This window comes from Crotalus tigris, unplaced genomic scaffold (genome assembly GCF_016545835.1).
Source record: "Crotalus tigris isolate CLP2741 ecotype Arizona unplaced genomic scaffold, ASM1654583v1 scf7180000018829.1913635, whole genome shotgun sequence".
NCBI classification, from domain to species: domain Eukaryota; kingdom Metazoa; phylum Chordata; class Lepidosauria; order Squamata; family Viperidae; genus Crotalus; species Crotalus tigris.
The window spans coordinates 1,654,258-1,668,861 of NW_024097219.1; the positions used below are offsets into that span (position 1 = coordinate 1,654,258).

The 14,604-nt window shown below is 39.3% G+C and overlaps 1 protein-coding gene across 3 annotated transcripts in view; it reads left to right on the plus strand.

Moving 5' to 3' along the window:
• Positions 1 to 8,966, plus strand: part of FAM193B (family with sequence similarity 193 member B) — a 49,958-nt gene extending 40,992 nt beyond the window's left edge. For 2 of the 3 annotated variants that reach the window (XM_039356708.1, XM_039356707.1), the window contains one exon: positions 2,796 to 3,208. In XM_039356708.1, the coding sequence (XP_039212642.1) occupies positions 2,796 to 2,892 (97 nt within the window). In that variant the 3' untranslated portion in view covers positions 2,893 to 3,208. Of the gene's footprint in view, positions 1 to 2,795; positions 5,833 to 8,356 lie in introns of those variants that run through there. The other variant, XM_039356705.1, reaches the window with a different exon arrangement.
• Positions 8,967 to 14,604: the final 5,638 nt, after the last annotated feature.

Sequence of the window (14,604 nt, forward strand, 5' to 3'; positions counted from 1 at the left end):
GCAGAGGGCTTTGGGGGGTGGGTTGAAGGCAAATCTGCTGTGGGGTGGGAGAGGCAAAAGGGATTGCTGGGGATGTCAGCAGTGATGGTGATGACATAGTAGAAGAATGAAGATCAACTCAATAAGTTTTGGGGAACAGAGAAGAAAAAGCAGTTAGAAGAGTGCAAGGAGATGGGGGGGGGGGGAAGAGAAGGAAAGAAAACAAGAGGGAGAGGAAAGTAAGCCCCAAATTGCATCTATTTTATACCAAGACAGAATTCACATACCATAATAAAGAAGAGGGAGTCAAGCTATTCTCTAAAGCACCTGAAGGCAGGACAAGAAGCAACGGATGGAAACTAATCAAGGAGAGAAGCAACCTAGAACTAAGGAGAAACTTCCTGACAGTTAGAACAATTAACCAGTGGAACAACCTGCCTCCAGAAGCGGTGAATGCTCCAACACTGGAAGTTTTTAAGAAGAGACTGGAGAGCCATTTGTCTGAAATGGTATAGGGTTTCCTGCCTGAGCAGGGGGTTGGACTAGATGACCTTGAAGGTCCCTTCCAACTCTATTATTATTGTTGTTGCTGGTGCTGTTATTGTTAACATCACCATATATTTCATTAGGTTTACTGATGTGTAAATCCTGCTATTATGGTTTGCAAAGCATGGCATGGCTAATGGGTAGATCAGTAAGTGAGGGGTCCTTGGTGTTCTCTGAGCTTGGTTATTTTCTTACACATTTCATTACAAAACTAGGTAACAGCATCAGTGCTAGTAAGGAGTGAGGGTTGCTCTCAATTTATATTCTTTCAAAGCACTCCTACTAAAATGAAACTAGATATTATAAGTCATCCAAGAGAGTATTGTCTATCTTAGTGTTCTGTTATGACACTTTGGTAGCTGAATCTTATAATAAAAATGCAAGGTAAATATACTGTTAATAAATAGGAAAGGTTGACAATAATTGCTAATGGAAAGAATCATGTTTCCAGAGCTGGTTAATTTTTGGCCATGTTCTTTAGAGAAGCTATAAAACAACTCTGAACAATATATATGACATTGTTCTGTAATTTATTCCTCTGTTTACCTCCCTATTGCCTTTATGGCAATCTGTCTCAAAGCTTCCTACTTTCTAAGCCTTTAGTAGTCACTTATTCTGCTGCTGTATGGCAAATATCATATTTATTTGTTAATTTGTTTATAAAATTTATTGGCCACCCATCTTACCATAGGATAATTCTGAGTGGTTTACAGTTACATCAAACCTTAAAACCAAAGACACATCATATATTCTTTTCAAATATGGCCCTATTTTTTCCTCCTTATTTACAGTTGTTTTTTTTTTAGGGCCTGCAATTCATTAACCTGGAGTTCTCTCCAGTTTCCCACATAGTGCTTCATCTCCACTTTTACTTCTATTACCTACTGTCTAAGAGTGTTCATGAAATACAATATGAAAAAAATCAAATCAAATCTTCTGTCTTGAAACTCAATACAAGGTAGTCACACTTGAAGCATTTTATTATGTTTTTATAAAGCAAAACTTGAAACATATTTAATGTTTCATCATGGGGAATAAAGGGGACTTAAATAAACTCCTTGTTCCCTTGTTTATATCTTAGGGCCACAAAAATATACGGAATGGAAATCCATGCTAAATGTTATTTGCTATCCACTCAACAGAAAAACTGACCCAAATAGAAGCAATACAGTACTGAACAGTACTTTTTACACTCTGCCAGCAGCAATATCTGCAAGATTGAACCTAGCAAAGTGACACCAATGAAATCATGTCAGCATAAGCAGTAGATAACACAAAAGCAAAAATATCTTTCTCTGGATATTGATTTAAAGCTTCTACCTAACACTACCTGTAGGCACATTTGAATTTGGCAACCTACCTTTAAAGGTAATATTTTATTCCATCCCATGAGCATTACTTCCCCATAAGTAAATAGTTAAAAACTTGTAGCAAAATTTCCTAGCAGTTAACCATCTTCTCTCTGGCTATTCAGCCACTCAAAATTGCCTCTGATGCTGGTTCAGAACTAAAGCGCTTTGTCCAATTTTTATAAGTCATCGGGGTCTAACAGTGTCATTGTTGGCTATCTACAGATACTAGTTTTGGTGAAGAACAGCTGATGGGCAGCTGCTGGTGGTTTGGAGGGTAAAGTCAAGAAAGCCTAAGCTGAGGAGGTTGAGAAAGATCAACTTCTCCACTAAATCAGTGTCCAAGTATGAGAGGTGCAGGATACTGTTTGTTAGGCATGAAATATACTACTGTAAAGTAGTCAGTCTAAGAGTTGTGAGGTCTGTTGAGACCTGCACATTAATTAATTAATTGCCTGAGAGAGGCCTGGATCCATCTACTGTTTTTCTCTGGCTTTGCTGATGCAGCATAAACCTTTTCTTTCTGCAATATTGAGTACTCTATACATACCTTGAAAAGAAGCCAGCCATATACCTCTGGTCCCAAGTTCTGGGAAAAGCATGTGTGCACTTGTCAAGGAGAAGCAATCAAAGTAATATTAACAGTAGGGAACTGAATGGGGGGGGGAGAGAAATGTCTGAAACAATCAATTTCTCTGATCCACAAATCAGTCTGTGGTCTCAGATCTGCTGCCCTTCATAAAGTGGCTGCCTAACAAGTTCCTGATGCCTCATTTCTATGTCTGTAGACACAGGAATGACCAGTGTTTGTGTGTGTGTAAATGGAGAAGATAATGAAGTATATATTTGTATGACTATACAGTAAGACAAATTATCACTCCGTTCTGGGATTCATCACCCTTTACATCCCCTGTTTTGCAGGTTTTGCCTGGACTCAGCCAAGCAGACCCGACAAAAAGTGGCTGTGAACTGGACCAATTTCACCCTGAAGAAAACCACTTCGAGTGCAGCTCAGTGAGGTGTGCGGTGCAGCCCTGGTATATCTGCAGGGCCCCACACCTCGCCTTCCCTCTCCCCAAACCCATAGACAGACACTTGACCTCACTGACCCTTGGCCCTCCCCGTTCCCCCTCCCCATGGGGCTCCCATCCCTAGCCCATAGGCAGGGCCTGGACAGCCCGTGTCCCTCACCTCTCAGTGTTCGACGTTCGGGGAGATGCTGACTGAGCCGCCCCATGCCCAGGGGCAGTCTTATTCGGCCAAGGCCCAGCGTGGCACAGGGACCAGGCTGCACCCAATAAAGGACTTTTTAATTTTTTATTTTATTTAAAAAATCCATCTTCTCTGTTGTTTGTTCTGCCTTCACTGGGCCTTTGGTGCCTGGGCGTGGCCCTCTTCGTGGCAGGTGTAGCATGATGGAACCCCCTCTGCTCTTGAGCGCTTTCTTATATGTTGCTTCAACACCGTTGAGTTTCATAAGGGCAGGAGGTGTGCAAGGGGCTCCCCTTACCGAGGAGCAAGAAGTTGTCTTCTGCTTTGAGAACTAGATATTCCCTTGCAAAATTATAGTGGCAGAGCTTCTGTGTGTGATACAGCCCTTGTCTGTTTCTGTGTATGATACAGCCCTTGTCCGTTTCCAGAAATTGCACGTCATTCAATGTGGCTGTGTTACCTTATTTCTCAGGGAATGTTATTCTCTCAGATCAACACACCGTAAAGTACAGTATTGCTACTAGGATCCTACTAGTAGTAATAAGAGCTGTCGTTTCATTTCAGACAGGTAGCCTATGGCCAGCCTGAGCAATGCTGATAAAGTCTGCAAATTTTAATCTTTTCTCTTATTGTCTTCTCCCCTGCATCTAATAATCATTCTGGACAGATATTTCTTCAGCACAGGCAATTCTGTACACTTTCTACATACGAACAGCACACACCTCTTTGTTCTTCACAAGCACACACAACAGAATTACCCCCAATTGGCTGCATCAAACATAGTTGTGCTCTTTGCACATGAAGATATATGTGTTACGTCCTACAAATACCTATTTATGGAGAGTCCTCATGTAAAATAGACTTACTGAAGAGTAAAACTGCACATCTGCTGTGTCATAGATTATGTACTTAAAATCAAATGTGGAGTGTGACTCCATTCTTTCTTGCTGCACTAAAAGTCCATCATTCCGTGGCTGTTACCCTTTTCACGTGTTTGCAAACTCGAGCCTCTCTCTAAGGGTTTGGTTCTTGCTGCAGTTGGTCACCCGATTCCTCTGATACTGGGGTAATCTGATAGGACTCCTTGTGTGTGACTGCAGAAATCTGATTGCATCTACTGTAGATAATTTTACAATCCCACGGCAGAGCCCTATTTTCAGTTCATGTACAGATAGTCCTCAACTTGCAACAGTTAATTTAGCGATTGTTCAAAGTTACAATGGCACTGAAAAAAGTGACTGATGATGGTTTTTCACACTTGCAATTGTTGCAGTATCCCAATGGTCATGTAATCAAAATTCAGACCCTTGGCAACTGACTCATATTTATGAAGAGTTACATTGTCCTGGGATGATGTGATCGATTGCCTTTTGTGACCTGACAAGCAAAGTCAATGGGGAAGCCAGATTCACTTAACAACTGCAGTGATTCACTTAACATCTGTGGCAAGGAAAGTTGTAAAATGGGGCAGAGCTCACTTAACTGTTTCACTTAACAACAAAAATCTTGGGCTCAGTTGTAAGTCGATGACTACCTGTACTGGTTAAGCTATTGTCATACCAATGATAGTGCATGTGAAAAAAGTGCAAATGATGAAATTCCTTCTAAGGTGTTTCCTAGCAAAGGTTCTCGCTCCTGCTGTTGTTTTACCATGGATCTCTGTTTGGCTTGCACATACAGTATTTGCTCCTGTTCCCTTAGAATCTCTTATACCAGGGTCCCCAACTCCCAGTCTGTGCATTGGCACCGGTCTGCGGCATGCCAGAAACTGGGCCACGCAAGCGAGCCCATCTGTGGGAGGCAGGCATCATGCAAAATCTACGCCCTCTCTGGTCCACGGAAAAACCTCTCTCCACAGAACCGTCCCTGGTGCCCAAAAGGTTGGGGGCCTCTGTCTTATACAACATTTAGTTCTTGAGCTCTACTGGACTTAAATTTGCCCTTTATTATACCGAAGCACATTGGTTTAACCACTCTAACAACGTAATTGGGATTATCATTTCCCCTTATGTGTTGCTAGCTACTTGACTCTGCCAAGTGTTGGGGTGATGCCCCCTTTGTATCAATGCAGGAGTGGGCAATCATTGTTGCCTGCATGATATTGTTTGTGACATATCAATCTCTGACTCAAGAAATGAGTAAGGTCCATTACCAAACTAAATTTCTGGTGCTATCCTGTCTCCTCCTCCATCTTATGAGACTGATGCCCTTCCTACTTCCCAGAGGGCTTGAAATATATGATATCATTATCATCAAACTGATCAGATTTTCTGTTTCTTTAAAGATGCCGTGAAATATTTTGTGTGAGGTGATAAGCTATGCAGCAGCATCCATAACAAACTTTAGTAACACTCTTGTAAAAACAACAGTGGCATACTTGCATTTTGATGTTGATGCAGATATCTACCTGCATGCTGGTAACATGTTCATTTGTTCCCCCTGACATCCTTCTGCAGATGCTCATGCTGACTTAATCAGAAATCAACAGTGTAATTACAGCCTATGATATGAGCCAAGGAACTGGAGTTTTGGTCAAGTCACAATACAGAAAGCTTAGAGAACTTCACTAAGGCCAAGGCTAGTTGCCGACGGTCTTACAAATTGTTTACTGATATCAGTCTCTCACACTTGTCAAGAACTCATCTGGATTACTGGCAGGTGCTTTATTGCAGAAGCAGAGAACATAATGAATTTATAGCACTTAGTATTGATTCAGAGCTGAGTGCATTCATCGCTGCAATGCAAGGTAAGATGTGTCATCCTTCCAATTCCAAAAAAAACAACAATTATCTTTAAATCACATTGGGAGTTTTCTACAACTGGAGTGCACATTGTCTAGTCCAATGTTATTGTTTTGAATTATTAGAATATTTAATATCTAAAAAGTTAAAAATGAAATGGGGCGGGAGAGATGGCAGCCAAGTAATCTTTCCTGCATTAGTTAACTTAAATCATGTGTATAGCAGGCAGAACAGAAAGAAATAGCAGAATTCCCACAGTGTAGCATGTTAGATTTTTCTTGTATACTAGTTCATTCCATATTTGAAAATCTTGTTGCTCATAATAGCTTCATGAAATACATAAAATAGTATTCATCTAAGCAAGTGTTTCGTAACCCTGGCAACCTGAAGAGGTGTGGACTTCAACTCCCAGAATTCCCCAGACAAAGTGATCTAAATCATACAGGTTTGTAGCAATCATTGTTCCTCAAAATACTTCACAGGTATTGTATGATATAGTTCTCTGCTAGTTTCTGGTGGAGAAAAGTATACATTGTATGGAGACTTCTTTGGTTAAACCAACCAACAACAAAAATCCAGCTAGACCAGAAAGCCATACTTTTGTAGACAATAAAATCAACTTTTACTTTATTCTATTTTAATGTTTATCTCCCTTACCCACCCTGTAATGTTATCAGCAGAATGGTAGCTGGAGGGCATAGGGGAAAAAGTGGTGTACTTTCTAGATTGGGAAAGAATAAGGGTCACCTTTCTGTTTAGATCAAACATCCATCTAGTTTATCTGTATTTTGCAAGGTCCAAACAAATGTCTCTGGGAAGATCCCAGGCTGGGCATGAAGGCAACAAATTGGGGGGGGGTGGTCGTTCAAAATCTGATAAAAAGTATACTATAATTCAGTGATGGCGAACCTTTTAGAGACCGAGTGCCCAAAAACTGGCCCCGCCCCCGCTCCACCACCCTGCCTGCCCTGCTCTGCCCCCCCATCCCCTGCCCCACCTGCCCACAGGACCACTCACCGCCTCCAGAGCCTGCCGCAGATCGCCCAGACAGCCCAGCAGTGCTATGGTGGCCACACCCTCTGCCCGTGCCCTACAGCATCAACTGCATGATGGGGTGTGAGGATAGAGTCTTGTCTATGCTGTCTGGCTGCCATGTCCTTGGCTGCGCTGCTCCGTGTGGGCCACACTCGAGGGCGAGTCTCCTTCAGGGGGGCTGTTGGAGAGGAGGGGGTCACGGGGGGAGGCAAGGCTGGGGCAATGGCATGTGTGCCCACAGAGAGGGCTCTTGAGTGCCGCCTCTGGCACCCGTGCTATAGGTTCGCCACCACTGCTATAATTGAACCAACAGGCCTTGACTTGTCTGGTTTGGGGTTTTTTTTAAGCTACCTAAGCCACTTGTAATGACGTACTCTGACACTATTACTGGTTTTCATCTGTCTGCAACCTGCTTTAATGGATATCAGAATAATAGTGCTCTAAGAAAAGCACACGTTTTTTACTATTCAGATAGGATCCTAAAAATTTAAATCACCACCTATAAGGCTCTTATGAGTTACTTCAGAACCCTAAACCTAGACCCCTTTAAGTTCCCTTAGGATGGGTAGGCAACCTTGGCTCTTTTATGACTCGTGGACTTCAACTCGGCTGGCTCAGGAATTCTGGAGTTGAAGTCCACGAGTCATAAAAGAGCCAAGGTTCCCTACCCCTGCCTTAGGAGGAAGGGAAATAAACAAAAGTAACTGTTTACTGTGGAGTAAACCTCACTGAATTCACAGGATTGCCTTTCCCACATCAGTCACATCCTTTTTTAGAAGATCAGTATCCCAAAAGGGACCAGATCATATACTGGTAAGGGAATGATGGTAGAGTATGCACCTTATTTTAATTCACGTTTCTAATCATTAACATTCTTCATTGCTGGTATACAGCATTTATCAAATATACAATAGTGGCCAAAATTGTGGAAACGTTTTGGGAAAAGTACATTTGAGGTTTGATGGCTAATAACATCACTTTTTTGGGAGTAGTACTATAAAATTATATATCAATGGAAAGATAATTTAATTATGAATGTAATGCAACAAAATTTGTTCAGTTATCTATTCTGTGAAAAGTTATAGCCAAATAACCAGAAAAAGGAAGCACAACTTGCTTAGGTTGGTATCAGGTAGCTTTCCTTCATCTGATTGTAGCCAATGAGCATGAGTGTTTAGAGAGCCAATCAGGTGTCATCTTGCTTTGCAATGAGCCAATCAGATCACAGTAGAATTCAGTTATTGATGTCATGTATTGAAGCTGAGAGGACATTTGTCAGTGTGTTATGTGATCGCTATCAAGTTGGTTGGGTTTTTTGGTGTTTTTTCATTTAGTGAGCTTGTAAAATGTAATAAAATTAAAGTAATGGTGCAAAGAGTTAACTGGTTGCCCAGAAAGTGATGTAAAATAGTATTATTAAGTGAACAAGGCTACAGTTATAAAAAAATTAGAAGAAAAATTGGTGGAAACTTAACCAAAAGTGGCATTTCTAAGTTTTTGAATAGGTATAAGGAGACTCAGTCACTACAAAACCACACTGGTAAAGGCAGGAAAAGGTGCACAACAGCAAGTGATGATAAAAGAATTAAGAGACTGCCTACATGACAGAAGACAATCATCTGGGTGTATATAAGATAAAATGGCGCAATGCAATGTGAAGTTGAATGTGAGGACTATTCGGCACAGACTGCAGGAATTTGGCCTAAAATCTAGAATTCCACGAAAAAAGCCACTTTTATCTCTCAAAGAAAGGTTGAAAAGACTAAACTGGGCTAAAACCCATGTTACCTGGATAGAGAAACAATGGGACAGTGTTATTTGGAGTGATGAGACCAAGATCTCCCTGTTTGGTAGTGATGGCATAAAATACGTAAGGAGAAGAATCGGAGATTTGCATCCTGATTGCCTTACCTGTACTGTGAAACACCTAGTCAGTGTTATGATCTGGGTTGTATGACATCAAAAGGTGTGGGCAGAATTTGTGTGATTAATGGGAATATACTGTAAATGGCCAAAAATACATTAATGAAGTACTTGAGCCCAAACTGAAGCCTTCCGCACGTGATCTTTTCCAAGACAATAAAGCATTTATATTTCAACAGGATTCAGCTCCATGTCATGTTGCCGCTGTGTCCAAAAAGTGGTTTCAAGATAATCATATTCCACTGCTGAAATGGCCTGGGAATAGCCCAGACCTTAACCCGATTGAAAATCTATGGAGCTGACTAAAGAAACTTGTTAGTCAGAAGCGACCCAGCAATAAAACCCAGTTAATAGAAGCAATCATTCAATCTTGGTTTCACATTATAACAGCTGCAGAACTAAAGGACTTGGTTCACTCCATGGGAAGATGTTGTAAGGCCATAATTCATGCTAAAGGTTACCCAACTGAGTATTAACTGACATGCTGATAATTTTTGTATATCTCATTTTTTCTATGGTGATAATTTTTGTATATCTCGTTTTTTCTACATGTTTCATTTTTCTTCTTTATAACTGCTATTCTAATAGCAAATCCTTCATAAAAGTTATTGCATTACAAAAAAAAATGAAACTAAACAATACATATATATAAAAAAAAAAAAAACCCACCCCTCCCAAAAAACCCCCCCCCTCCCTTCCCCCCCCCTGAGCTTCCCAGAGCCACTATTATTCTGATATCTCTTGTTTTGTATTTTTTTTTCTTTTTTGTAAAATTTATAAAACTTTTAATAAAAAAAAAAAAAGTTATTGCATTACATTCTTGATTAAATTATCTTTCCATTGATATATAATTTTATGGTATTACTCCAAAAAAGTGGCGTTATTAGCCATCAAACCTCAAATGTACACTTTTCCCAAAAGGTTTCCACAATTTTGGCCACTACTGTACTGATTTGATAAATCTTGGCAAGGTTTTCACATAACTGATTTTATTTCCATTTGCTTACCATAAATTTGGGGTCCATCTCCTTTCCCTACATGTCTTTGTTAATAATTTACAGTTGTTGTTTTTATTTCATTCAGTCACGTCCGATTCAGTCACGTCCGATTCTTAGACAAGTTCCTGCAGTTTTCTTGGCAAGGTCAGATTAGCTCAGTATCAGCTACTCTGAACGACCTTCTTTCCCCAGATCCCTTAATCTCAGTAATTTTTGATAACTATCTGCCATCTCAGCCTTGTAAGGCATATACTGTATTACTGAGCAATAGTGCCTCCCTTATAAATAATTTGCTTGGGTTTAATGTAATTAATCCTAGAATGAATTAGTGCAGTAATTGCACGTCTAATTCTTTCTTTTCTGGTGCCTGTCCTAACAATAATTCATTTAAAAGAAAAAGGAAAACAGGATCTTCTGTATGTACATAACCATGTATAACCATGCATTAGGCATAACGACTGGTGAGCATACTTATGCCAGATTCATGGTACATTTTGGGCCTTCACATATGACACATTTTGCTTCTCTAAACAAAGCATGCATAGCCTGAATATGACAAAAGGGATTATCAAAATACAGACCCTAAAATTAAGGAATAAATACAAATCCTATCCCAACTAGTTATTCCAAACTTAAGGACCTTTCTTTTCTCTAGATATAAAATAGACATAAAACAAATAGGATGTTGATTTTTCAGAAACTGATCGCTAAATCAGAATACATGCTCAGCAGGTGCTTCTAGGGAGCTTCTGAACTGGGATAACCTGGCTAATGCCTTCCAGATAGTTTGGAATTCAATTCTCAGAATTCTTGATCATTGACCATCTTGAGCCCTATGGGAATATATCCTGAAACTTCAAGTTGCCTATTAAATAGCATAGATATGGCATAATTTAATTTATATAATTTAATTATAAAATTACCATCAATGAATGTGGAGATTCCACATAATCATTCTTAGTTTTATATATGAACTTAAGGACATGTTGTTTATTTTTATTAAACCACAGTTTAAATTAGAATCAATATTAGAATATTATGAACACCTATATGAATATTAGCTGGACCAAATGATGTGTTTTCAGTTAAATAATGTCCTGTGCAAACTTCACATTCCAAAGCCAAGATGCCAATCTAAAAAAAGCTATTTTCAATAGCCACTTGCCTAACTCCTGATGGCACAAAATTTCTGAACACAGAGAAAGGACTTAGTAGATATTTTAGACTATTGTGGTCTTTAAAGAAAACACTTTGAATTAGGCTTACAAATTTGAATTTAGTAAATGTATACTGAAGCATCTGACCTTTAAAATTAATTTTTAAGACATCCTGTATTTATCATGTAATCAAATCTGGATGTAATTAAAAAATCAGTAATAGGCTAATGTACCAATTTGCAGAAGAGGTATATTAAAATATTTTGTGCTACAGAAATCTGTCTTATAAGCAAATTTATACAAGTAATCCTTATTTAGCTACTGCCTCACACAGTAATAAAAAAGTAACTGCGATAATCCTTGCATTTAGGACCTTCATGGCTCTGTAAAGCAAAGGAAAGGTGAAGTAAGATTGTGGATTCACCTAGCAACAACTTCGCTTAACAACCAAGTTGCCAGTCTTAATTGTAGTCAATAACCAAGGATTACCTGTAAAATCCAAAATTGTACAACGTTTTATTATGAGAACACAATATAAATTATCAGCTCTGATTCAAGAAATAAATTGTAATGCTAGGACACATTTAAAAAATAGTAGAATGTCATCTGTATATTTAGGTAAGCTCATTCAAAGTTAACGTACCCATATATTTCATGTACAGTGATGTGAATAACTATGTTCAAATTTTCCAACTATTTCAAACAGACAAGATATTTGATCTTCATTTCAATCCTATAGCTAGATAAAAGATATAACAAATATTATTTACATTGTGTAGTCCATTGTTTAATTTAGATAAACATAGATGCAAATTTCAGAATTGGAAAAAGTAGAGTGCACTCTTATCTATCATCACCTCAAATAACTAAAATTGGGATCAGAAGCACCATATCAAGTGCAGGTATTTTAAAAAAAGGATCTAGGAGTCTTATTCAAATCTCAGATGTTTAGCTGGATTTGTTCTATGTTGTTAAAAGTGTTCGAAATCCTCATGACTAGATTGAAAACTGTCCGAGGCCTCCAATCTATAGATGCCTATGAGTCTGAGAAGGGATTTAAAAGACTGTCAAATGATTCAACATCAATTATTCCATTGCCTGGGAAATCATCTACAAGTAGAGATTCTGCCAATCTGCTCAGGCCAGGCCTTCTGAAAGAGCAGAAGACATAATGCTGAAAGAAGTCTCTAAGAACCCCAGAATATCATGTAATTTACAGATAGCTCTCACATTACTGATGTCAGAGTGCATGAATGAACCTTTAGAAAGAAGCTGCACAAATTAGACTTACAGGGAAAGTGTGCTAGGAGGAAACATTTGCTGTCCAGAAAGAATGGGGCAAGGTTAAAAGTTGCTGTGACAGATTGTGCCTATGAAGAAGGACATATCATTTGGACTACACTGAAACAACAGTTTTCCAGGAAGGAGCACATTCCAAGGAGTAGGGTGAGGAGATAACACAGCCCAGAGCTGGATCAGAAACAAAAGAAGAGAGTTAGGACAGCCATTTCCTCGAATTTCCCAGGCTACATCCGTTAGGGTGAGAGTAATATAGGTTTAGTCTGGCAAGATTCTGTCTATTTGGTACAAACAAATAAGAGAACTGAAGTTTGGCAGGATTATTCTATGTCATTCTTGGGCTGAGTTCACAGTTATTTATGGAACAGCTAGGCAAAGGCCAGGACTTGTGGAATAATGTGCTCTGACAGATGAGGCAAAGATAATGTTATTTTGCCACAGCACCAAAATACAGCATGTTTGGCCAAAACCAAAAACGCCGTTTCACCTGCAGAACCTGATGCCAACTATAAAGCATGATGGTGGAAATATTATGATTATCTGCAGCAGGGCCTGGGCAGCTCACTATTATAGAATTCAATATGAATTCTTCACTGTACTAGGTCTGTGAGAATAATGTGAGAACATCTGTCAGAAGACTGAAGCTCAACCAAAAGTGAATTTTGCTAAATGATGACGCTAAGTATTCTAGTAAATCACCAAGAAATGGTTGGGGGGGGGGAGGAAAACTTTTTTGGAGAGTTCTGGAATAGTTGTTCAAAGCCTGCCTATAAATTCCATTGAGATACTGCAAGGATGATTGAAATAGCCTGTGCATGCAAGAAACCCCTCAAGTATTGTACAGCTGAAAAAAATCTGCATGAAGGAATGGGAAAAAATGCCAATCGGTCAATGTCAGAGAGATTGGCAGTCTATTATAACAAATGCCTACTTGAAGTTGTTTCTGCCAAAGGGGGCAAGATCAAGTAGTAGAGCTAAGAGTACTTACCTTTTCCATAGAAAAAAATGTATGTTAATTTTTTTGCAAAGTTGATTCGTTAATAGTTTTAATGTTCAATTGTAGCATCTATATACAGTTTGAATGAAGATAAAATATTGCTATGTGCACATATGTCCAAAGAGAGGGAAGGAAAACTTTACATGGGTGCACTTATGTTTTCACATGGCTATATCATATGAGGTGGGAAAGAGATAGAAAAGCTATTCAGTTTCCCATGATATAGACATTTTCTCCCTATTTCTCTCACTTTATCTTGAAAAAATGTTTTGTAAGATATCCAGTTTTTCTCATGCCTCTTAAAGTATGTCAAATTTTGTTCCAACTTGTTCTGAAGGCAAATGGGTAGTGGTAATGAAGAAGGCCAATTAACTGAGACAAATAGCATCTATAGGAACAATTACGTTTCAATTAATATTAATTGAAAATAAATCATTACATTGAGCTAAAAGAGGTAATACAAATTTATTTTAAGAATTTAATGCAATTATGAAAATTGGCTTGGCATGTGCATCTGTCTGTCCTTCTAGAGCCAGTTTGGTCTAATGGTTAAGGCAATCAATACTTGGTTGATCCAGAAAAAATCAGACATTGCAATTATGGGAAAAAACATTAGGAAGAAAAAAGTCTATAATCACAGCAAGATTCAATCTATGAATTAGGGTTTTGATGCATACAGGAAAACTGATAATGAAGTGAGTGATCACCAGGAATCACTTTTTCAGATTCTCTACTATTTAAAGTGAGGAATACTCATGTTTTATAGTAGTTCAATTATCTACATAAAAATGTGTTCCCCTAACTTTTTCTGCTGATTCTGCAGCGACTCCAGCCACACAGAATGGGACCAAGTAAAGGAGAATATATATATATATAGCTCAGGGTTGACATGAGGGGTCCTTGGTGCTCCCTGAATTTGTTTTTTGGCAGACGTTTCATTGCCCAAACTAGGTAACATCATCAGTGATGGGTAATGGGAAATGAAACGTCTGCAAGAAAACAACCAAGCTCACCCCGCACAGAACGAGGTTGTTGCCGGACTGCACCTCACGCTCCTTCTCGCCGGAAACTACTAAAGAGGTCGCCAAAGCGAATCCGAGCTATTAGCACCACCTAGCTTAGCAACCCGCAACCCGCAAGGTTCCCGGCGCGCCCCTCGGCGCCCGATGGCCCCAGAACCAGACTTCCGCTCCGCCTCTCCGCAGTTTCTGCTTCCGCCGGTCGCACATCTGTTTTCGTCGCGAGAATTTTTTTTTTTTTGGGCTTGTAGGCGTGGCTGCTGTTGCTAAGCAACGGTAACCTTTCCCTCATTGGATACGTGCGTGTGCTCACGCGAGGAAGGTCGAGGGAGCAGAGTAGCTTGAAAAC